The 26,984-nt window shown below is 37.0% G+C and overlaps 2 protein-coding genes across 3 annotated transcripts in view; both read left to right on the top strand.

The window, feature by feature from the left end:
- LOC135210873 (UNC93-like protein) overlaps nucleotides 1-11,624 on the top strand; it is a 61,114-nt gene extending 49,490 nt beyond the window's left edge. The window contains exons 7-9 of the mRNA XM_064243785.1: nucleotides 1,412-1,574; nucleotides 2,317-2,584; nucleotides 7,966-11,624. Of these exons, the coding sequence (XP_064099855.1) occupies nucleotides 1,412-1,574; nucleotides 2,317-2,584; nucleotides 7,966-8,246 (712 nt within the window). The 3' untranslated portion in view covers nucleotides 8,247-11,624. The remainder of the gene's footprint in view (nucleotides 1-1,411; nucleotides 1,575-2,316; nucleotides 2,585-7,965) is intronic.
- Nucleotides 11,625-21,886: 10,262 nt separating this feature from the next.
- The window catches only part of LOC135210872 (UNC93-like protein), a 36,347-nt gene continuing 31,249 nt past the window's right edge, over nucleotides 21,887-26,984 (top strand). For both annotated transcript variants that reach the window (XM_064243784.1, XM_064243783.1), the window contains exon 1: nucleotides 21,887-22,201. The gene's annotated coding sequence lies outside the window, so the exon portion shown is untranslated. The remainder of the gene's footprint in view (nucleotides 22,202-26,984) is intronic.

Raw genomic sequence — 26,984 nt, 5'->3', positions numbered from 1 at the left:
GAAATCCTAAATCCTCTCTGATTCATAGCATACATTTCCAGTTGCAGGGGCCTCACAAGACGATGCTATTTAACGGAAAGAAACAACAACCACTAACTATTGACTTCTAGAGATTTTTATGTAAACTACAAGGGCAACATTGAGACTTATAAATGTGAGACTAACTTTGCAGAGATGGAGTATTTGGTTGTTTGATTTTATTGTATTTCAGAAGTGGTACGCTCACTGTGATTAGCCAACATTAGGCCTATGATTTTGTAGCTAAGTAATATGTTTTAACTTAATTTATAGTGAAGATGGTGTCAGGGTTATCATATTTTTTAAAAGCTTAAAACGATCCCAGGTTTCAGTCCCAAAAGCCACCCCAACCCCGCTCCGCCGTTGCACTCAATATGTGCACACATTTTTAAGAAACAAATCAGAGAGGTCATAAACCTAATGAAGTAAACACCACCAAGCATCCAAATAATGAAGAGAGGGCGATGGAAAGAGAACTTTTATCACAGATGAAAAAGACAAAGATTTGTCTGTAGACAAACGGTTAGATACATTAATTCACAGCAGTTGAAGATATGCCAGAAAAAGGTCGACAAAAGAGCACGGAACATTCAAATAAGCTTCAAGTGTTTCTAAAAGGTAGGAACACCAATACTGACAATGCTGCCAGGAATATTGTGCAGTTTGTCAGAACACAGACAGCAAAGCCTCTGGTACTGGGAGAAGCTTGAGGTGCAGGGACTCGAGGCAATATCGCCAGGGAAATATATAGTTTTAAAGTAAATGAACAGAGAGTTCTGAAGGCCTACCTTTTCCCCTACGTTTTCTGAATACCTCAAACTGGTTAAAAGTATTATTAAGCATTGCCGTATATCTTTGTGCTCTCGTTCAAATAGCTGCTTTGCCTTTTCAGTACCCCAGACTGAAATTTCTTGGGGGAAAAACGTGTTCAAAATAATTTCTTGTCAATACTTAAGAAATAAGAAAGCATACAAACTACAGACAACTGCAAGTATTTTATCAAAACCTTCAACTGCAGTACACACACATATAAACAAGCGCCTCAGTAGCGTGATCGGTATGGTCTTGGCCTGCCACCTCGGTGGCTGCGAGTTCGATTCTCGGGAGTTCCATTAGGGTGTGAGAGATGTGTATTTCTGGTGACAGAAGTTCGTTCTCGACGTGGTTCGGAAGTCACGTAAAGCCGTTCGTCCCGTTGCCGAATAACCACTGGTTTCATGCAATGTAAAAACACCATACAAACAAACAAACACACACAAGCATGTCCGTCTTTCTATTTTAGTACACAAAATAAAAAAATGGAAATTTTTAAATTAAGCACAAGTATGTTTTGTGTCAGCAGATGCTCGTTTCTTGATCCACACTCGAATGTAACTCTTTGTTGACGTTTCAGGTACGGCGAAGATGAGCGAGAAGGTTCCTCCACGGGCAAAAGTGGTTGGGAACTTTTGGTTGCCACTTTCAACCACATGCGCCACCCTTACCAGCTCCTGATCATTCCTCTGACTGTGTGGTCAGGCGTTGAACAAGCCTTCATTGGAGCCGATTACACTGCTGTTAGTCTCGTTTTCTTTGTGCTTTGAGGGGAAACAGCAGCTTACTAATCAATAGTACACCCACCTGAAGGAAGCCCAATCCAATACCTCCCCAAAACTCCATAAAATCTTATAATGATTCAGTCAAATTTATAATTCAAAATCAAATGATATCACAGAAATTTAAGAAATTCAAGTTTGATCTGCAGTCCTAGGTGACGTCACAGAAATTCAATTAACATGGGTGCTGACAATCTGTTTGATCACATGATAAGGAAATATCTTATATTTTTTTAACTTTTAAGTGCAAATTCACAGACAACTTATTTTCCAGTAAATAATTTACGCTGATTATTATAATTTCATTATAGTTTGCTAATCAGTATTTGCATAATACATGCAACATCACATCACTGGGAAACTCATTTATTACGATTTCCAGCAGGGGGATAGTGCTATCAATAAACCTCATGCGGTGCGCTGTAGGCATTACTCAAGGTTCTTTGCAGCGTGCCTTCAACCCCTAGCTGCAATCCCTTTAATTCCTTTTACTGGTACCTCCTTTCATACTCTTTTTCTTCCATCTTACTTTCCACCCTCTCCTAGTGCAACTACAAAGTTTTCCTTCTGCTATACCTTCCAAACCTTTCACTGTCAGTTTCCATTTCAACGCTGAATGACCTCATAGCTCCCAGTACTTGGCATTTGGCATAAATTCTACATTAAATTTGTTTATTACTACTATTGCTCCTGTCTTCCTCAGGCTTACGTATCCTGTGGCCTAGGAGTCCACATGGTCGGGTACGTCATGATCTGCTACGGAGTGTGCGACGCCATCTGCTCTGTCAGCTTCAGTCCTCTGGTGAAGATCATCGGACGCGTGCCCATCTTCACCATGGGCGCCATAATTAACCTCTGCATCATCATCGCCCTTCGCTATTGGGTTCCTCACCCAGATGATATCGTCGTGTTCTTCATCGTGGCTGCCCTGTGGGGCGTCTCTGATGCCGTGTGGCAGACGCAGATCAATGGTAGGTTTACTGGTGGTTGAACGTTTGAATAACTTCTTATTTTCCGTACATACTATAGAATATATTTCAACTTTACTATAGAATATATTTCAACTTTAACTTCAATTTTCACACTTTTACATGAACTGTAACTATCAATTGAAGGATATGGGTTTCATATAGCAATAGGGTAACGTCAAACCCGCGGCTTCTAAGAGAGGACCCATCCAGCTGGCAGAATTTAGAATTTCTGCCTCCAGGGAAAAAGTGTCTTACTATCGAAGCTTAGTTGCCAAACGTGCCTCTGCTAGTCTTGGAAGGTACTCGACGAAAGTACTAATTAATTAGCAGAGGGAGAAAGAACATTTCCCTCATTCCATTGCCAGTTACTATATGCCTGTGTAGTACCTATCTCCCGCAAAATTGGTGTAGATACTAAAATATATATCAGCTGTTGATTTTTCATTGGTGAGGGAGTAGAGTGGATACAACTATTTCTCAGGATGTGGTAATCTATATCAGTGGTTCTCAACCTTTTTCGGCCCATGTACCTTTTCACCATACGTCAGAATGTCATCCATCCCCCACCCAACCCCCTTTCCAAAATTGTGAGTGCATAACCAACAAAATACTAACACAAGCACACAAGCTAGCGGAGAGAAAGCCCAGAGTGACCTCTCTGTAGTGCGGACCGATAAGAAATGCGTTTTGTGTGGTCCTAGATTCGGTTTGAGCCTGCGAATCTGTGGTCATAATCACCCCCCTCCGCCCTTAAACTCTGAAATTCCCTCCTAGGGGTGAAATTCCCTTCTAGGGGGGAATTTCAGAGGTTGAGAACCACTGGTCTATATCTTATATCATCTTATTTTCTAGGCTTTTCAGTACACTGCATTTTCTTATACAGCTACTATGTAAAATCCTTTAATACTTTTAGGTAGTGTAAATACAGTATTTCTGTCATCCAGCTTTTTTCCTTTAGAAATCTCTGTGGTTAAGGACTTTTATTGAAATCTTTTTTCGCAGGGTTTTAGCATTACTTGAAAAGGACTGTAAACTGTCCTACCTTAGCTCTAGACATATGTAGCCAGTCATAACCAACACAGCAGACATACTTGACGTACAGTCACAGGATCAGTTATAAACAAGTACTTTGTTTTGATAGTTAAAGCCAACGTTGCCAGTCCTATCTGACTGAATCCTCTGATGGGACAGTCCCACAGGAACTCGCAATCAAAGGCTACGTCAATCTTATTCACCAATAGTTCTTGCCATTGCTAACCGTCTGGCTGAATCCTGTAGCTGTAGCTGTACAAGCCGCTATGAACTGCGCAGAATCCTTTTTATTAAAAGAAATCCTTCGGGTATCTCCTTCTCCCCCTCCTGACTTCCCTCCTCAAAGCCCTCTATGGAGTGCTGTTCACGAACAGCTCCGAGGCCGCGTTCAGTAACTACCGCTTGTGGGAGAGTCTTGGCTACATTCTCGGGTACCTGGTCACTTCCTCTTCCTGCCTTCTCCCGAAGATGTACATGAACATTGCCATCCTCCTTGCTGGCATGGTCGGGTACTGGGCCATTGAAGTTTGGGAGATGAAGAAGGGGAATAATTGCGGAGGACGAGGATAAATTTGGAACCCATTCCCCCCCACCCGATGTCTCTCTCCTGTTGAAGTCCACTTTGTTAAATTGCAAGTATTTGCTAGAAAGTAATAGTATTCGGTGTTTGTTTGCTTTTGTGGTTTTCGTTTTTCCTTTGCAATGCCATATTAGCGAACAAAAGTACTTAACCAAACTATCCAAAGATCATAAGGGTATTTAGTTACATTTTCCGATGTCTTTGTTCTGCTTTGCTAATGGTTGTGGTGTTAATTTTAATATAATTTTAGTTTATTGGGATGCGTGTCTAACACAACAAATTGGTATTAATTATAACTCAAAATGCAGAATTTCGACGACGTTGCACAAAGACCCACGACGTTAACAATTAAAAAAAAAATAGAAAAGCTCAACCTGAAAGAGACGAGTACTGAAACAATAAAAATAAAAATAATAAAGTAACTAAACTTCCTAGATTTGTCATCAGTGGACAGTTTCTTATTCTTAATAATGAAGGTAGGCACTGGAAATGTATTCCAGTTTAATTCCATCAATGATAACGTTGCAGTAAATATTGAATGTGGATATTTTTCGACAATTCATACTTCATTATCCTTTAACACGGATAATAGTGCCTTACAATATTATGTTAAACGAAGTCAGAATTTACATCAATAGAATTAATTTTCGTCAAAGAATTTGACAATAATTTTTGAGGGCGCTCGATGTAGGTTTTCCCAAAGTGAACCCTCGCCATCGTACGCAAGGGGTAAACCTCTCTTTTTTTTATTTTTTATTTGCAAGGTGCAGACCTCTCTTTTTTTATACGCAGGTCGTAAACCTCTCTTTTTTTTCTATGCAAAGTGTAGACCTCTTTTTTAACCTTTCTTTTTTTTCTATGCAAGGTGTAGACCTCTTTTTTTATATGCAAGGTGTAAACCTCTCTTTATATATGCAAGGTGTAAACATTCCTTTTTTTTTTATATGCAAGGTGTAAACCTCTCTTTATATATGCAAGGTGTAAACATCCCTTTTTTTTTATATGCAAGGTGTAAACCTCTCTTTATATATGCAAGGTGTAAACATCCTCTTTTTTTTATAATGCAAGGTGTAAACCTCTCTTATATATGCAAGGTGTAAACCTCTCTTTTTTTTTATATGCAAGGTGTAAACCTCTCTTTTTTTTATATGCAAGGTGTAAACCTCTCTTTATATATGCAAGGTGTAAACCTCTCTTTTTTTTATATGCAAGGTGTAAACCTCTCTTTATATATGCAAGGTGTAAACCTCTCTTTTTTTTTATATACAAGGTGTAAACCTCTCTTTATATATGCAAGGTGTAAACCTCTCTTTTTTTTATATGCAAGGTGTAAACCTCTCTTTATATATGCAAGGTGTAAACCTCTCTTTTTTTTTATATGCAAGGTGTAAACCTCTCTTTATATATGCAAGGTGTAAACCTCTCTTTATATATGCAAGGTGTAAACCTCTCTTTATATATGCAAGGTGTAAACCTCTCTTTATATATGCAAGGTGTAAACATCCCTTTTTTTTATATGCAAGGTGTAAACCTCTCTTTTATATATGCAAGGTGTAAACTCTATATATAATGCAAGGTGTAAACCTCTTCTTTATATATGCAGGTGTAAACCTCTCTTTTATATATGCAAGGTGTAAACCTCCTCTTTATATATGCAAGGTGTAAACATCCCTTTTTTTTTATATGCAAGGTGTAAACCTCTCTTTATATATGCAAGGTGTAAACATCCCTTTTTTTTATATGCAAGGTGTAAACCTCTCTTTATATATGCAAGGTGTAAACATCCCTTTTTTTTATATGCAAGGTATAAGCGCCCATTTTTTTTATGCAAGGTCGAAAAATATTACAAGTTGCAGTCTCGTTAGATTCAACTAAATGCTTAAAGATTCATGAACGAAGCAATATAACAACCAAGAACTTAAGGATTGAGCAGATTCAATAAAGGAAGTTTGGACTTATGGATGAGACCTACATCTGATGAACTCGGAATATGAAAAAAATCTTTCCAAAAATCTTTTTATGACGAAGTTGATATACTCAGAAGAGAGAGAGAGAGATCTCAGGCAATACTCGTACGTAACGAGAGTTCTTATGAACTCTTAAATGACATATTTTGAGAATCATACAATTAGGACTTGTCTTTAATCTACACGTTGACTTATCTTTCCATCATAGTATTAATATTTCTTCATTTTCTGCTTACTTTATGTTATACTTCTCTTTATTAAAGACTTCTTTACTTTATTATAAGAATAACCCTGTTTTCCTTTAAAGTTCTGTTTACCTTTAAGTCTTGCTATAACTTATCCCCTTATTTTTCTGTTTGCTTGTATTGTATTCATTTTTATAATTATATATTTAGATATATTTTCTTATTTGCTCTTTCACATGTCTTGTGCCTTTCCCATTTTACCATAACAACAGATCACTCATATACCCTCGTTACCGGATTAGGTAGCCTGGTTTAATTGTCTCTTCCAATTTTATTTAACTTTATATTTCTTATTCGCTTCTTTCAAAATATGTCATTACTCTTTGTCCCATATAATCAAATTTCTTTAAGACTTTACGGAAACTAAACTGTTTTCTATTGGTTGGATTAATGCACAATAGTCTTGTAGGTATATTGTATATAACATTATATGAAATTACTTCATATGGCAAAATCTAACCAGTCCATTTTCTTTCACAGGTTTGGATTTGTGTGTGAGCCTTAAACTTCATATTTTTGAGTGTGCTTGAATCTTAGTTTTTGAGTTTGGCTGTATTCCTTGAAGTTTTTCTGATTTATAGAATACTGCATCTTATTATAGTGACTTTTTTGTGCTAATTTGAGTAATTCTAACGTTACCTTTCTAAGCTTAGCCATCCTTAAAATATTTTGATTAATTTCTTTGGTTTGATGCTTTTGCTCTTAGAGTTCGAGTACTATTTTTAATATGATGTTAAATTTTCAGAAGTTAATTTTACAACTTCTATTCATTGACGAAAAATAATTTGTCATTTTCAATAATTTTTCAAATTTCATAGCTCGAAGGACATTTTGCTATTTGCTAAATTTTTTTTAATGTCCTTTACCTTTGTTTTCAATACCCAGATTAAACTGAGAAATATTATTAAAAAATAGTTTAACCAGACCACTGATGAAGCCTTAACTCATAACCAAATCTCTTGACATAGGAAAAATTGATCTACTGTTTTCATGAAACACATTGAGAGTAATGTTTTTGATTTCATTATACTACTATCATTATCGTTTTCAATGTTTTGATAATAGGAGCCAAAAATCGCAGTGTCAGTGACCCAGATGACATATGCTAAGTCATCAGGTCTTTTTCAATTCTTTTGAAACTTCAGCAATAAAGTTTTAATGAAATTAAAACATTCTTTCTTTCGTGTAATTAGCATAAAAAAGCGCGAGTTCTTTAAATAAGAATGTTTCTTTGTATGCTGTAAGACTAAATAATATAACTCAAAGAGTAGATGAATTTCCCATCATTTAAGAGGCTACTTTAAACAACTTTTTAACTCATTTTTCAGTTATTATGAAACTATTTTTGCGTCAAGAAACACTTGAAAATAAGTCTGGCTAAATTATTTTTGCTCAAATATATTTTAATTTCCTATCTCTCTAATCATTAACATAAATAACTTTGACGAATAATGTTTAAAAAAGGATAAATATTTTTTCTTTTTTGCACAAATAAATAATTTTTGACCTCGAATCCCCAACACGACCCGATTTTAACAACTCTTCGTCACCCCTTAGCTCTGTACGGGGTCATCTTCCCGGGCGAATCGGAGGCTGCCTTTAGCAATTACCGCCTCTGGGAGTCCTTCGGCTTCATCTTCGCCTACGTCGGCAGCACGACCACCTGCGTCAGCACCAAGACCTCCAACCTGATCGTCTCCCTCGTCTTCGGCATCGCTGGGTACTACGCCATCGAGATCATGGAACGCTACGGCCTCTTGAAGAAGGACAGGGAGGGGCAGGTCGTGCCCGTGGACCAGCTCGTTAGCGACGCCGTCCAGGCTAGAAAGAGCTCGTGAGGAGGAAGGACGACTCCTCAGATTCAGGAATGTCCTCGTTCGGTTCCTGGGTAGAGGAGAATAGGTCCTCCTATTCTGTTCTCTTTATATTCGCGCTTGAGCTATTGCTGGAATGAAGCCTAGACCGAGGTCAAGTTACCTTGGCCTAGACTATGGTGAGACGCTGACACGCCCAGGCGCCTAGGCTACGTAAAGACATTCTGGCGGCTTTCTTTATTGGCCTTTGCGTTGTAGAAGACTGCAATGGCCAGTAATGCAATCTGTTCGATTCTTGGAGCATTCGTAGTGAAAATGAATTCTCCAGCAGCTATGACTGATCAATTAATCATAATTCGCGTTTTCAAATTTCTGTGCAATAATGATTCTAGTGAATTCGCACTACACGTGTGACATTTTATTTCACATTATAAACATGAATCACCATATCCGGATAGAAAGGGATCATAATTTATATAAATGCATCACTGATCTGAAACCCTACTGCAGTCACTGAATAAACATCATACACCTACACCTGAGCCTGTTTGGATACATCATGCGTAGGTTTCATTGTTCCTAGGTTTAATTAACTCATTGTAATTATAGTTCATTTTCCCTGAGCTGAAACAGATGCATTATCGTGGAAAACCCTTGATAGGTTTATTTTTTACATAGTATGTATATTTTTTTGTTGAGCCTTATTGAATTTTATACATATGCATCATTGTGTTGATTAGTTTGTTACAGACACTTATCTCTACGTCTGAGCCGTGATGATTTTTATACATATGTATTATGCGTGTGAGTTTTGGCGAATTTATTATGCATATTTATCAATGTGTGTGTGAGCCTGAGTGGTTTTGCTATACATATGTATAACAGCGAGTGCTGACGTGATTATCATACATATGTATTATGACATCTAAATATATGCGGCGAACAGTGAATTTCTAATAAGACATCACGTGTCTTAAAAACTTAGAAGATTAAATAAATTGAAATTTTACCGTGAAGGAATTAGTTCAAGAATTCTTGATGAGAAACAAGGATTCCTAATTCTGATGACAAACTTCCCAATTTTCTGCAGATTTTAAAATTCCGAATATGATACCACTGCATATGCCAGCATTCCCAAATTATTACCTACCTGTTTCCAAATGAACTAAGATTCCAGCATCCAGAATTCACCAATAGCCCTACGAATGTAGAATTCCTGGTTTCAAATCAACCTATAGAATTCCACATCTCGAATTACTATTAAAACCACCATTCCAAATTTACCTCTGGAGCCCAACATTCCCAGTGAACGGAGAGACTTCAAGCATTCCAAATTTACCTCTGGACCTCAACAGAGAACGGAGGGACTTCAAGCATTCCAAATTTACCTCTGGACCCCAACATTCCAAGAGAACGGAGGGACTTCAAGCATTCCAAGTTTACTTCTGGACCCCAACATTCCAAGTGAAGGGAGAGACTTCAACATTCCAAATTGACCTTAAAACTCGTTGTTGATCAATATTATTTATTAATCTTGTTATTTTTGGTTAAGGCTACGTGCATGCGCGCTTCTTTGTGAGTGAATGAGTGTTTTCGTGCAGAAGCAGTGAGGAACTGCGTGAGGGGAAGTTTGTTTTATGACTTCGATCTTCCGCCAAGACATTAGTCCTTGTTTTATAGATCATACTATTCCGATGATTTATATTTGGTCAAAATAAGAAATGGTTTCAAAATATTATAATATACCATGACGCTAAAAAATTACGAGGAGAAAATCATCACACAATGATCATTTTTCACCTTCAAAACTGAAGATTATTTATGCTTATTTATGAAATTTTAACATAGCCAGTTAATGAAACTCCTTATTTTCAAAATGGGTTTATATTCCACTCAAATTGGGCACAAATTTTTGCAGACCAAAATTCACATATCAATTTTTTTTCCTCTAAATATTTCAATATTTCTGCTGAAAATCTCTGTCTGAATATAAGGACTCAGTCGCTTGGGTTCGAAGTAAAAAATTTTCGAAAGATATTTTACTTTTTCACTATATGACACAGTAAGATTCCTCCCTTCAGACAACCGAAGAATCTCAAATTGATCCGCCCGGCATATTCTTATTTACTATATTTCTTTTTTTCCTTTCTCTGCCCAGCCAAATCTAAATATGTCGCACATTTGGGCCACTGGCTTTGTTCTGTCCCTTCCCGGGTGAACGTAATTTTTGAGAGACTGGGCATATGAACATTTCTCTGCGTTGAATCAACTCAGACAGGGGAAGACAGAACTGATTCAGTAGATAATATGAATATAAATCACTTTCTTTCTTTTCCTCCATTTCATCTAATGTCCTGTCATCCTGATGTCCACTGGTTCAAACCGTAGGGGGTTAGTGCCATCAGTGAACCTCATGCGGTGCACTGTAGGCATTAATTAAGGTTCTTTGCAGAATGCCTTCGGCCCCTGACTTCAACCCCCTTTCGTTTCTTTTACTATACCTCCTTTCATATTCTCTTTCTTCCATCTTACTGTCCACCCTCTCCTGACAATTGATTCATTGTGCAACTGTTTTGAGGTTTTCCTCCTGTTACACCTTTCAGATCTTTTACTGTCAATTTCCGTTTCAGCGCTGAATGACCTCATAGAGCCCCAGTGTTTGGCCTTTGGCCTAAATTCTATATTCAACTCAGTTCAGTCTACTGGTTCGTTTTAGTCCGAATCAACTGAATTCTACAAAAAAAAAATCTTCATAGAATTTCCCGTCTGTTTTATGACAGATTTTAACGTTCTCGTTCGAGGAAACCTCTGCTCTTCATCTTCCTTGTCACGTTCTGTCTTCGTTGGATCTGGGCAGGATCAGGATTCTAGGTTGCCAGTCAGTTATGTCCCTGTGTGTGAAATTCTAAAAACTTCATAATCGACCTGCGGAAGAACTGGTGGTAAAACAAACACTTCCCTGTGCTTTCTTCTGAACACTTTTTTTTTTCGTGTCTGTGTGATCTTCATTTGTTTTGAGTGTCTTCTTATTTCGTAACCATTTGCCGCCGCACCAGATGAGCAGGCATTACTCATAAAATCAGCCGAAAGAAACGAGCTGGTTCGCTGATGTTCAAACCAAGTATAAGCAAAATTCCTGTATGTAAATATACGATTATCGTGAACCTATTCGCCGTGAAATTAAAGGAAACAGTCTTTGTAATAATGTGTAAATACGTCTTGTTCCTCCCTTCTGTTAAATGTGATGTAAAAGGGTTTTCTGTAATGACGTCCTATTGTATAAAGTACTTATGATTTAATAAGAAAGTCACTGTGAAGTTGTTCCACGTGAAATGGAACACTGATATTGTAATTTGCCTGTAAATGTTTGTAAATGCTTTCAGTAAAAATGTCGAATAAAAACGGTGCGTTTATTGTTTTTCCTAATATTGATAAGGGTCACTCGGCTCGGAATTTTAAGTCTCTGGACACTCATGGCTATGTCCGATCGTTTGCATGTTATCTCCGTCTTTTAGTACATTTCTCTTTAAGGTATTTTCTTATATTACAAGCTCATTCTTTCCCTGGGCTCTTGTTTATCAAGTAAATAAATATTTTTGCTTTATTCATATTAAAATTCGTATTTGAATAACAATGATATAACAGCTAAGAAATTCATAGTCTCGTGAAGAACAAATTGTTAAAAAATCCACATTTATATATTAAAATATATTTCTATGTAAAAAAACAGACTTTCGAACACCTGAACGGTGTTCTTCATCGTTTGCACAACGGTGTTCAAATGTCTTTGTTTTTTTTTTTTACATAGAAATATATCTTAATATAAAATTGTGGATTTTTTAACAATGATATAATAACCTTCTGCCTACTTAAGAGAGAGAAAGGATGCCTACAGGCATAATTGCAGAGAGTTTTGCAAATAATTAGAAAGAGTTCGAGAGTCTACGTATTTGATAAGTTCTTCAGAACTTGATCCTTTAAGGCTCCCATACACTGAACGACTGTCTGAACGATTGTCGTTATCGACCCACACACACACACACACTATTCATACAGTATGAACGATCTCCGCACCGATTTCAGTCTGAACAAAGATTTTGTCTCGAGAAGACATGGCATCATTTTTAGAAGAGACGCGCGCGATAGCGTTATATCTACAGACAAACCCTTATATTGAACGAACTGTATGACAGACTTAAGTCGCAAGCCAGCAACCTGGTCGTGACAGATTCCCGCTGAGATCGTTCAGACACGAAGCTCCGCCCACTTTTGCATTCAGACAAGCCCATACGCTGTGTTTTTGCGAACGATACAGACAGTCGTTCAGACAATCGTTCAGTGTATGGGGGCCTTTAGAGGATAGAATTCATCTCTTTTGAGCCTCTTGAGTTATCTAGGCACTGGACACGGAGAGCTGTGAACATATAAAACAACTAAAAATTGCTGTCTGTACAGCATATAATGCTGTATGAAACTCTCAGCCGCGGCCCATTAAACTTTCAGCCACAGCCCTTTGGTGGCCGTGTGTTGTTGGCACCTATAGCAGTACCAGGTGCACGATTTTGGCTGACTATAGCCTTCAGTAAAATAAAAACTGCTAAGGCTAGAGGGCTGTAATTTGGTGCGTTCGATGATTGGAGGGTGGATGGCAAACATACCAATTTGCAGCCCTCTAGCTTGTACTAATTAAAAAATAAAGTATAATATAAACATGCGAGCTTTTTGGCACATGCGTAGCAACGCTGCTGTCCCCCCTGCCCTTCCGACCCCCTACCAGCTCCACCTCTGTCCAGGGTGGACAGGCACGCATGCAGGAGGATAGTGGATGTCTCCCTTACCCTCCCATTCCCCTGTCCTGCCCACCCCGCCCCACCAAGGGCGGACAAATAGGTTTGCAGGAGAAGGATGGATGTCTCCCCTACCTACCCTGCTCCGACCTGGGGTGGATAAACAGGTTCCCAGGAGGAGGTTGGATGTTTCCCCTACCATACCGTTCCCCTACCTAAGCTGCTCCTGCCCTGGGGGGACAAACAGGTTGGCAGGAGGAGGGTAGATGTTTACCCTACCATTCCATTCCCTCTCCTAATCCGCCCCCACCCAGGCGGACAAATAGGTTTGCAGGAGGAGAGCAGATGGCTCCACTACTATTCCATTTCTCTTCCTAACCTGCCACAACCTGGGCAGACAAACAGGTTTGTAAGAGGAGGGTGGATGTCTCCCCTACCATCCCGTTCCCCCTACCTACCCTGCTCCAACCTGGGCGGACAAACAGGTTTGCAGGAGGATAGTGGATGTCTCCGTTACCCTCCCGTTCCCCTACCTACCCAAGCCCATCCCGGCGGGACCAACTGGTTTCCAGAGGATGGGTGGTTGTGTCATGTCTCCCCAGGGAAGGACAAACAAGAAGAATCCATTTGCATGTCATTATTATAGATGGATAATCGTTCTTGTATTTATAATCATTTGGTCATTATTACTCCACACCGTTTAATTGTATAATTTTATTTACATTCTACCACAATCCACTTTCCCTGTTCATTTTGTTCAAATTATCTGTGAAAACGAGTAAACTTCACCACGCAAGAGAGTAGTCGGAATGCTGTGAAGACCTTTTGCTACTGAATGGATTAAAAACAAAATCTTTGCTTAAATCCCGTAGAGTTTCTCCAATCTTCTCTGTTTACAAATTTATTTAAATTTTCTTTATGCGAATCTCTTTAAACCAGGGGTGGGCAAACTTTTCAGTGCGAGGGCCATATTAAAAATTCATAATTTTAAAGGGAAGCATAGTGTATGAAGGGAAATAATTAATATTTAAAATAGACAAAATAAAAGGCTTTTAAAGAAACAATGCAATTCATTTTTATTAATGGATAGTTTAAAGTACTGTAGATGATTCGCATGGAATGCATTTATTTGAAAATATAAAGTAACTCAGTTGGAAAACAACTTTAATTAGTGATTTGAAGTAGGAATTACACATGAAACACATCTGAAAGACTAAATAACCTTTCTCTTTCATATTTAGTAACATTTGGCGGCAGCCGCATTCTTTACATCATTTCAGTTCAATCTCGAAATGGCACGAACAACGTTACTTCCGGTTTTACAGTTCCTGCAAAACACATAAACTCATAGTTGACACGTTATCTTATTCGTTATTTTGGAAAGGGACGCCACAAGAATTTGAGATGACGTGATTGGAAATTGACGGCCATAAGAAATTTCATTAAAAGTAAGTATGAAATCATTATAATCACAGAGATATTCATGTATGATTTTCCATGATATTTGCCTTTTTAGTGATCGTGTCAATTCATAATCTTCTGGAAACCCGTGATTAAATAATATTAGGAATAGCAAAAATAACAGGTTAAAATAATGAAGCATCGATGAGTATCAGGAGGTTCGTTTGGCTTGCTCCACGCAATCTGTGAATGTGGATTCGCTCGTAGTGAGGTCTATCATTATAACCAGTGAAAAATGCGCTGAAAAACATTTAGGTATAATGTATAATGCTGAATGAAACTCTCAGAACTACTGAGGCTAGAGTGCTGTAATTTTTTTATGTTTGATGATTGGAGGGTGAATGATCAATGAACCAATTTGCAGCCCTCTAACCTCAGTGGTTTGTAAGATCTGAGGGCGCACAGGAAAAGTGTTTACGGACAGACAAAGCCATCTCAATACTTTTCTATTACAGGAAACTAAAACCTATATTTTTGTTGGGTTGGTATCAGAGAAGAGGAAGTGCAAGCAAGGACTGGATGGCGGTGGAGTGTGGGACTATGATTATGGGAGTGACGAACCTTCCATCATGGAAGGGAAGTCTGTACTCGATGCTTCCTGCTTTGAGGAAAAGAATGGCACAAGAGATTTTCCTTTGTTGCAAAATATGATTGAAAAAATACTTATGGATGAATTTTAGGGCTCCTCACTTTTCAGATTACCGAATATTTAATGCAGCCTTATCACTGTTGAAAATTGACATGGAACCATTACATAAACCATTCAATAAACCCATGGAATTCAAAAATGAACTTTTTTGACAACTCGTATGCTTGCAGGAAACAATGAAGCACTTGTGATGCTTAATTGCTTCCTGCCAGTGACATTCATCAGAACTTTGACAATGATTGTAGTCTTACAGGACTGTCATACATTTAGGAGACTCTTAGGTGGTCGATGCTAAGTAATATCAACCTAAATTGAATAAAGTTCATCAAAGATATCTAAAATCTTTCCGGGACGCAAACTGGATACCAAGCAACAATAGTACATTTACATCAACCTTGCATCTGATGTCATGGCCAGTCCAATACGACGCTCCTGATTGGCTGTTGATAAGCCAATCACAGGGCTGGAAACTCCCAGTCTCTCTCGAGAGTTCACATAGGCAGGATGCATGTTCCACCTCTCCTGAGGGGTACGTCTCTCAAAAGTATCCCTCAGGAGAGGTGGCACATACATCCTGCCTATGTGAACTCTCGAGAGACTGAGAGTTTCCAGCCCTGTGATTAGTTTACCAACAGCCAACCAGGAGCGTCGTAAGAGACTGGCCTAGAAATCAGATGTACGGTTGATGTGAAATCTACTATAGTACCTGCGTTGAAAATATTTATTGAAGGACTTTAGTTAAAAGATAAGCTTTTCAGGGACCTTAGAAAGTTTCAGGACGATGATGACTGATCTGCAATTATTGCAGTCAGCATCTATGCTAACCCATGGAGTTGGCATACCACATGGCTTTTGCTAGACGATAAAATATAGTATGCTCAGAAAAAAAAATCTAAAACACCATTATGGTTACTGCTAAATGCTAAAATGTATTACGTTCAGAAAAAATATCTAAGACACCATTATGGTTGCTGCTAAATGCTAAAATGTATTACGTTCAGAAAAAATATCTAAGACACCATTATGGTTGCTGCTAAATGCTAAAATGTATTACGTTCAGAAAAACTATCTAAGACACCATTATGGTTACTGCTAAATGCTAAAATGTATTACGTTCAGAAAAAAAAACTATCGAAGACACCAATATGGTTTTTTTGCTACTGAATGCTAAAATGCCATATTAAAAAAAGAAAAACTACTGAAGACACCATTATGGATATTGATAGATGATAAAATGTAGTATGTTCCAATAAACTAGCTAAGACACCATTATGATTATTGCTAAATGCTAAAATGTCTTACGTTAAAAAAAAAATATGTAAGACACCATTATGGTTTTTTGATAGATGCTAAAATGTATTGCGTTCAGAAAAAAAAAAAAACCTAAGCTAAGAACATAATTGGTATTGCCTATATAATAAAATGTCTTACTTCAGAAAAAAAACCTACTAAGACACCATTATGGTATTGCCTATATAATAAATGTGCTTACGTTAGAAAAACCTAGCTAAGACACCATTATGGTTATTGCTATATACTAAAATGTCTTACGTTCAGAAAAAACCTAGCTAAGACACCATTATATTATTGCTAAATGCTACATGTCTTATACGTTAAAAAAAAAACTTATGTAAGACACCATTATGGTTTTTTTTTGAATAGATGCTAAAATGGTTATTTTTGTGGGCGTTCAGAAAAACTCGACACCATATGGTTATTGCTATATACTAAAATGTCTTACGTTCAGAAAAAAAAACTAGCTAAGACACCATTATGGTTATTGCTATATACTAAAATGTCTTACGTTCAGAAAAAAAACTAGCTAAGATACCATTATGGTTATTTCTAAATCCTAAAATGTCTTACGTTCAAAAAAAAAAAAAAAAAAAAAAAAAAAACTAGCTAAGACACCATTATGGTTATTGCTATATACTAAAATGTCTTACGTTCAGAAAAAAAACTAGCTAAGACACCATTATGAACATACTGGAAACACAATTAGGAACTTATCCACCTTAACTGTTTATGTCGTCATCTTGATATGTCTTAAAGAAAAAGCAAATTGGTCGAAACTTGGCCCAAGCTTAAAGTTATATCTATTTTTTAAAAACTTTAATAATTCCACAAAATGACTAATTTTCACTCCTATATTCTGTCTGTCTCTCACCCTCCTCTCTCTTTGTACACACGCGTGCATACATACACATACACACGAATATATGTGTGTGTGTGTTTGTGCTTATGTGTCTCACATAAATGTTAACTTACATAATGAAATGTTATACTGATCTACAAAATCATATCTCCAAATTCAACATTTGATTCATCTCCTTTTAAATAAATTAAATGAGGCTTTATTCACATAGTTAAAAAGAGATAAAAAATGTGGATGATGCCAATAAATTTAATTCATTTTAGTTTTCTGTAAAAGAAAACTACTGAAATGGCTTTTGTGTCCGTTCACACTTTTTCTGTCCACCCTCAAATCTTAAAAACTGCTGAGGGTAGAGGGCTGCAAATTTGTGTATTGATCATCCACACTCCAATCATCAAACGTACCAAATTGCAGCCCTCTAACCTCAGTAGTTTTTATATAATTTAACGTCTAAGTTAGCCATGATAGTGGTCACCACAGGGCTGTGGCTGAAAGTTTCATGGACAGCGGCTCATACAGTATTATACGCTGTAGAGAAAATTCGATAGCGCATCTCTGATATATGCACCATAGCATTTGTAGACCGAAGTAGTTTTGAGAGCTGACCTTGGCCTTGGGGTTATTAGTGGATTAAATGGCTTGATAAGATAAAGAACGCTCTCTGTAAAAAGTCTTGGAGGCTGCATAATTCGTTTTCAACAATACAACAAAGGATCCTCGTTTCATTCTGTTCAGAACAAAATTTACGACTAACAAAAGAGCAAAAATTTGCATACTTAACATAAGATCACATATATATATATATATATATATATATATATATATATATATATATATATATATTATATCCAATCGCTCTACCTCGGAATCAATATATTTTCGGTTAACATATATGACAATATATTAATTCCGAGGTAGAGCGAATTGGTAGTTTGATGCACGCTGATGTGATTAAAATTCATGTATATATATATATATATATATATATATATATATATATATATATATATATATAGTATATATATATATATATATATATATATATATACGTGTATATATATATATATATATATATATATATATATATATATTATATATATAAATTATATCAAACGACAGCTTTTTTGGGCAGAGCCAGTTTAAAATTACACAGTTGAAAACGTTAATCGCGCTACTCAGTAAGATAAAGAAAATTTCGTAGTGATTACCTGTGATCGCATGTAATATTCTGGTTAAGGACAACTTGTCAGATTTTGAGAATCTTAAACGTCCAATAAAATTCACGAGTCTTCTACGTATAAAGTTCTCTATCAGGTAAAATCTGTTGCACATGTCATCACTAATGCAAATGACGTTATTATTATTATTATTTTGTCGATCTCAAGTCATGCTATTCGACTGGGTGGTATTTATAGTGTGGGGTTCCGGGTTGCATCCTGCCTCCTTGGGAGTCCATCACTTTTCTCACTATTTACGCTGTTTCTAATAGCACGTTCTTCTCCATGAGTCCTGTTATTATTATTGTTATTATCATTATATTATTATTATATAGGTAAATAGATACAAAATAGGTCTTACTTCTGCTGTGCAAATCCTAAACTACTGATTCAGTCCAGCGAAAACTTATCTTTGAGTAAAAAACGTAACTAAACACCTTCATATTCAGACCCCGTTATTTCACATGAAGTATTTTCGATACCGTAGAACTAATCTCTCGAATATTATTATTCTGCCGGAGGTTGATAAGGGGAGATTTGGGGGTCCTTTATCTAGCCGTTATCGTTTAAAAAAACAGGGATTAAGACTGAAGTGAAAAAATTCTTCTTAATGGACGTCGAAGGGATTAAAGCCCAAGTACGAGAGTTTTTGGATGACTTCATACGATAGAGCCGCTGGCGCGCGTCAAGTGGATTGCGATACACGTACGAGGGTTATCAGATATTTCCCACAATGGGATAAAGACATAATATCCCTGCGTCAGAGTGATTATACGGATCAAGCGCAAATCATAAACTATATCTAATTTGCTGATGATAACTGATTTCTGATTAAAACAGAATGGAAATGAAATCGCTGCATCGAATGATATTTGGGTGACTGCTTTTGCCCTGTCAATCTTTTGCTCACAACTCCTACAAGAAGTTATGATAAGGCCAACCAAATGTAACAACTAAAACAATAACGTCATAGGCATCTGGGTAAGGTTGTTAAGGCCTAAGAAGCCGACAGCTCAAAGGTAATAATAATAATAATAATAATAATAATAATAATAATAATAATAATAATAATAATAATAATAATAGCTTGGAATAAGACCCTCTTTCCAGCAAACTTCATGATAAAAAATGGTCGACTGGATTCCGTTTATTTCATACTGCAATTTCTCAGTCTCACGAAATAATAATAATAATAATAATAATAATAATAATAATAATAATAATAATAATAACCGAGTGCATCTTGATTGTCCTCCCCCGGGTGACGGTTGGGGAGACATGAGAGAGCAACCCCACCCCCTGCCAAACCGGTTTTCCACCCCGGGTGAAGCGGGGGAGGGTAGGGAATACATACACCCTCCTCCTGCAAACCTGTTTGTCCGCCCAGGTTGGGGGCGTGGGTGGTAGGGGAATGGAGGGTAAGGGGAGAAGGTACATCCACCCTCCTCCTGCAAACCTGTTTGTCTGCCAAGGTTAGGGCGAGGTAGGTAGTGGATCGGGAGGGTAGGGAAGACAACACAGAAGCGCCAGGTTCCAGCGCGTGTAGCGCGCCATAAATATCATAATGATAATAATAGAGAATAAGGAACGGTTTACCAGCCTTACAAACAATATCAAACCGCTGCTTGAAAACAGGAAGCTTATATGATTCTGAGGAAACAGGAATCATATACAAAACGCATGAATGGCTGACCTTGAGAAACCAATGAAAGGAAGAAATAGCTTGACGGGTGTTCCAACGATCTGTTGATTTTTTTCTTTTCTTAACGAATATTTAAGGACATACCAAGGGTTGGTGATGTATTTATTTCTGAATAAATTGTCTAATTTTAAAGGATAAGAAAAATTGCAGCCTTTTATCAATACACCTATATTTCACATCCTCTAATTAAAGTAACATATATTACTTAATTCTTTCAAATTGTATTGCTGTATCTTCAAGGGAACGTCTAACGCTATAGGCAGCTTATGGAATTCGGGAACACAGAAGACGATAGAGACTCCTTTTCAGTTAATTAGCAATTTTGCTAAGTAAATATGAAGAAATGAATTCCATATCTTATAAATACATACATCACGCTTCAATTGGTAATTTTCTACTCGCCTGAAAGATAAAACTTAATAGCCATTCCAGCGTAACCTTCTATATATCTCTGCTGTCGATAATCGACACTCGACGATAACAGTTCTGTAACATATATCAGTTGATAGTTCGGCAACTGTCATTCAGTAAGCGACTGAGAATACAGTCAATTATGGCCGAATTACCTTGGGTAAGATTAGATCATGAATCAGGAGATAACTTGACAGTGATAAAAAAAATGAACAACAATCCTGCATAGTGGAAAGTAACTAGGATTGATATATAAGATTCAGTTCGTAAAGAAAGGCAGGTGATTCACTGGACCCTGCGAAAATGGAAACATGTTTGAAGATATTACGTTAACTGTGACGTCATTTAAACATGGGATGGAATATATCAGATGTCTGTTTGAAAAACTTCTGAGACTTTTTCTTCCCCTTTACGATCAAGCTCTGGAACTCTCCCTACTCCTGTTATCACTGACTTAAAATGTACCATTTTTCGAGAGGTGTGTTAGGCCCATTCTTTCACCTTCCCCGTTCAGGCGTCTGTCCTACTGAAGGACGATTGGTTAACTTTATCAAACTAAATGACTGACAAAAGGTGTATTTACGTAGGTTTCGTTCACCACCAAACTCCTTCACAGGCAGCGCGTTTTTCATCTAATCCGAAGAAGAAGAACAAGCGCGGATGTACTACGGGGCAGCACACACCGCACGCAAGAAACAAATGACTGTCATTTTGACGTAACACTTGGGTATATGTTTATGCCGTATTCATATCCTGTAAAGCTTTATCGTTCTTTGGTTGTTTTTTTTTTTTTTTTTTTATTGTAACGACAAACTGCAGTGCTTGTCTTTGGTTGTTTTTATTGTACCGACAAACCGCAGCGCATGAATCGCTCTTCTACATGAATCTTTGGGATCAGGACTTGCTTGGCTTGATGAAATGAAAAATGAACCCCTTTCCTTTAGAAATAGATACATAAGACTGTATGAAAAACGTAGAATAATTATACTCACTTGACGTTTACTGAAAAACAATGACATAACTTCCTGTAAAATCGGCAACTGAATATTTTTCAGAATTTAGCCGTTAAACAGGTGTGGTTTCCAGTTGAGAGTTTCGTGAGCTAATGAAGTATATAGTTATTAAAAGATTCTACAATGGATTGCTTCATGCTAACGAGGTATCACGGATGACGTCACAGTCTTTGGAGCTATCAGGTGTTTCTTAATCTTAATCAGGAATGACAGATACCGTGCGTAAAATGAAGTCAAGCTGATACAGTGACTAGAGCTGGCGGTACTGAACGCTCCCATTTAAACAGGTGACACGGGCCTGGAGGGCTCAGTCCTTCTTTATCAGTTGGTTTTCTAACATTCCAACTTCAAGTCATCCATCGACATCAAACACGAACTTCTCTGATGTGGATCTAGTCCTTATTACCGAATGGTTCTCTAGCTTGGCATCTTCGAGGCCTCATTCGATAAAAAAAGAAAAAAGAAAGAAAGAAAGACAAAACACAAGTTGATCCATGTGATCTGGACACGGGCGCAGACAGCCAAGAAGTTACTACAACAAGTGTTAATCGGGGGCGACGGCATATCCTGACTAGGCACTAAAGGTATTACCAATTACAAAGGTGTGTGTGTGTGTGTGTATGCTAGGGAACCATTCCCGGTTAGGAATCATCAAATATGGAATACGAGGGGTATTCGGTTATTGCATGACAAACCAGTTATTTACAACATTCAAAAATATATAATTAAACACCATTGACGGTTTTAGCCATAAGAGAAGCTGTAACTGTATGGAAATATAAAATCCTTTTAGCTTAACGGCAGAATTGCTTAATATTTTATTGCTGCTTCCGCATTTAATTTTTTTTTTTCACTCAAACTTAAAAATGTGATATTTTCTGTTAATGAGATATATTTTATCCAAACTTCCATTGCTAAATCTTTGCTCATATCGAGAATTCATATTTAGTAGGTAAGAAGCTAAAGATACTCATATCTCTAATGAATAAAAGATTTTTTGTATGCAAATTGAAGAAATCCTGTTTCGAACGCAACTTGCTTGAAGGGATTAAAACACGACTACCAATAAAAGGCGCTCAAAAAGGAATAGCTGACTCCTTACTCTTTACGATAGAATATCCGCAACTGGGTTTGCATTGTTGTGAAGCTTAATACACAGTAATTATTATTACCAATATTTCAGTAGATGAAACCTATTCACATAACACAAGCACACAGGGGCCATTGACTTGAAATTCAAGCTTCCAAAGAATGTTGGTTTCAACCTCCCACCGCAGACCCCACACTGCAGCTGTAATTGATCATGATAGAAAGCCAGTGATTTTTCATCGTCCTAATACTGATAGCGCTAACTGTTCTCTTCTTCTGCGCTGTCTTTAGCATGTCTGATATTTCATGAGGGTTTATTATGGCTGAAGTAATCTCGTCAGCGATAACAGGCGTCTCGATTATGTAGTCATTTTTCTCGTTTTGATAATGTTTTTTGGACGACTATAAAAATTGCTCTTAGAAGATGAAAAGAGGAACGTTCCATATAATGAAAAGGAAGACTCGAGTCATCCAGGCTAGAGGGAGACTGGGACTAATGTTGGCGGAAGATGAAAAAGAAGCATTCTTTTAGCCAAATATTACCTCACCTCAATTGTAAGGTCGGTCTTCTTCTTCTCGAGCCGTTTAGCGGTATACCACAAGTGCTTTCCGAGCAATGGGCCCAGCTAAAGCCACTTGACCTTCTCTTGTCTGGTTTCAAGATAGTGCACTGGGTATTACGCTATTAAACTACGAGATAAAATTACATACCTCCTCTCTATGGAAAAATGTACTGGTCTAGCATCTTATTTTAGAATGACTGTGCGTAAATAAAAAAAAAGGAAACCGTGTTAAAGATAAAATAAGGAGCCATATGGACGGAACCGTGTGAATCATGAAAGCTGGTTGTAGGCTAGACTAGCCACCAGTGGTTCCCGCTGAAAGCTGGTTCTAGGCTAAACCAAAAACCATTGGTTCCCGCTCGTCTCCCCTTAAATATAATGAGCTTTCTCTCGCCTCTTGCCTTATTCCTGAATCATCTAATATAAATGACATGAAGAAGTGTTGTCATGAACTTAGAAGAGAAGAGACCCAAAATGTCTCAGCTTAATCTACGCTATTTTACTCTGCTTGCTCCCTTTTATGTTAAAAAAGTGAATTAATGTAGAGGGAACTCTGATGATTGAATATTAAGAACAGCATCGATAAAAATGACCTGGAGTTCACTCAGAACTACAGCACGAAGACGAAAAGACTGAAATAGGAGCTCAGGAGGAGTATTAATATGAACGATTACTGCCACAATTCTGTTGAATGATTCATTACTGGAAAATCAGGGGGGAAAAATTCCTTTTGCGCGCGCTTTCTCTCTCTCTCTTTCTCATTTAGAAACATATGCAATGGCAATGAACTCTAAAATTATGTGGGCAACATACGTTCTCTCTCTCTCTCTCTCTCTCTCTCTCTCATTTAGAAATATATGCAGCAAACTCTAGAAACATGCAATGAACTCCAGAAATACGAGAACTACAAATATTATCTCTGTCTCTTCCTGTCTCTCTCTATCTCTCTCTCTCTCTCTATATGTATATATATATATATATATATATAAAATATATATATACATATATATATATATATATATATATATCATATTATATATATATATATATATATAGTATATATATATATAAAGAGAATGTTGTCTCCATAATCCTAGAGTTCATAGCACATGTTTCTAAAGAGAGAGAGAGAGAGAGAGAGAGAGAGACTGTCTGTCTGCTGTCTCCACAATCCTAGAGTTCTTAGCACATGTTTCTAAGAGAGAGAGAGAGAGGCTGTTGTCCCAATAATTCCAGAGCTCATTGCATATGTTTCTCGGGTGAACAAGACAGCGGTGCAACGGTTGCACAGAATGCTTCTCTTTACCGGCACTTTTGACGACAGATATTGCATGCTATTTCTGTATTTGTTACGGTCACTTGAGATCAAAGCTACCTCGACAATATTATCTCGAGATAATACCGGATGATCAACAAACTACGAGTGCTGTTTTGGGATACAAATCGTGGATAGATGAAATGCAGTTTTGCTTATCAAAATATTGTGAGATTATCCCCCAAAATGAAACTGATATGGGCATATGCCTTTAAGCATAATTTGTCCTTGAAGATATTAATAACTATTAGTGCTGGGTGCCACACTAGTGAAGCGTGATTATGAGGAAAATTTGATCTTCATATGATAAAATTTTGGTGGCAAATCTCAGCTTCATATAATAAAATTTTGGTGGCAAATATCTGGCAAGTGAGACGTGATTAGATATTACTGTAGAATTTTACACAACAACCTTTGATTTAAACAATCACATTGTCTTAGAAATAATTAACACTTGGCCTAAATCCTGTTAAGTCAATTTTAACATTCCATTTCTTATTCAGGCAACTGGGTTAATGAAAAAAAGTGAATTTAAGAAAGCGTAATAAAATATTTTATGATTAATTCGTCAATGGACAAAGTTTCAGTTTCGTTATTTCGAAAAACTGAATGATTTTTTTATTAGGTTAAATTTCATATGTGAAAATTTCACAATAAAACAGCATAATGGCTGCCTGTCTTCGTACGATTTCCTAAGGTGACTAAAACCAGAAGCATTAAAACATTTGTCTCTGTTTACAACCTCATGTTTTAGACAAACTGAGTTTTCAGTTCATGTGAAGTATTGTTAAACCCGTTGCAGGATGCAGAAGCCCAACTCAGGGATGGTCTTTACCAAATAAGGTTTAATGGATACCTTGCACCTTAAGAAAAGACGGACAAGCCTTAAGAAGAGCGAGGAAGGTTTAAGCAATGTAGGGAAATTCAACTGTGGGGAATGTGTGGTTAGAGGACGATACAAGATCTTTATATAAATATATACACACATATATATCTATATATACATATGTAATATATATATATATATATATATATATATATATATATATATATCTATACATATACATATATCTATAATATATATATATATATATATATATATATATACACACACACATATATATATATATATATATATATATATATATATGAATACGCTTATATGTGTATATATATATATATATATATATATATATATATATATATATATATGAAGACGCTTATATGTGTATATATATAGATATATATATATATATATATATATATATATATATATATATATATACATTATATAATATGTGTGAGTGTGTTTGCGCGCGTGTTCATTATACTGGTGTACAGACAACTGAAAATATTAATGAGATTATTATCTGATAAGTAATATAGTAAAAACATGTTTTAAAAAGAGAGCAGCATTAGTTATCCGCAAATGTCGTTGATTTTGACAGTGTTACTATATCTCACAATCAGTGCAATACTGAGACAAAATGGGAGCAAGCAGTTTTAACAATATTTTCATTAAATGTCCTCCCTATATAAGATAAATAGAGAGCAATAATGCATGACGGAAGCTAAGGAAGTAGTTTAAAAAGATGACCACACAAGGGAACAGAGTCACGCTTGTCATCTGTAAGAAATGATGCAGGAATCTTCACAAAGACGTTTCTGGTCTTACTAGAAAAAAAAACAGAAAACCAAATAAACAACAAACAAACACATCCGGGGGATTGAAGACGGATTACGTGACAAACATAATTTTCAGGGAGTTCGCACTGAAAGAATATTCATCAAAATTCTACGGTAAAACTTCGTCAACCAACTTGCCCGGAAATCCTGTGTTCAGAAAGTAGTGTGGCTCAACTGTCATTCATTTCTGAGGCACCATTCTCACTTCTAGCGTCATGGAAAGATTCCCGGGTATTCCTACTGAAGCCGTGTGGTCCAAGGTCTATTCTGTAGGTGTGGTCTTTCCTACTTTGTAAGGTCGCCGTCGTTTCAGTTCTATACCTGGCCATGACGTTGTGCTTCCTTTGTCTTTATTTGTTTTGACTTCTTAGTTTTCTGCAAAGAAAGCTAGAGTGACGGCTTTGTCTGTCCGTCTGCAATTTATCTGCCAGTACTTTTTTCTGTCCGGCCTCAGATCTTAAAAACTCCTGAGGCTAGAGGGCTGCAAATTGGTATGTTGATCATCCACCCTCCAATCATCGTACGTACCGAATTTCAGCCCTCTAGCCTCCGTTGCGTTTATTTTTATTTAAGGGTAAAGTTATCCATAACTGCGCGTCTGGCAACGATATAAGTGAGGCCACCACCGGGCTGTGGTTTAAGTTTCATGGTCCGCGGCTCATTCAGCATTATACCGAGACCACCGAAAGATGGATCTATTTTCGGTGGCCTTGA

Source organism: Macrobrachium nipponense, chromosome 4 (genome assembly GCF_015104395.2).
Source record: "Macrobrachium nipponense isolate FS-2020 chromosome 4, ASM1510439v2, whole genome shotgun sequence".
Lineage (NCBI taxonomy): Eukaryota > Metazoa > Arthropoda > Malacostraca > Decapoda > Palaemonidae > Macrobrachium > Macrobrachium nipponense.
The sequence above is the reverse complement of the archived record's forward strand: the minus strand, read 5'-3'. Positions and strand labels throughout refer to the sequence as shown.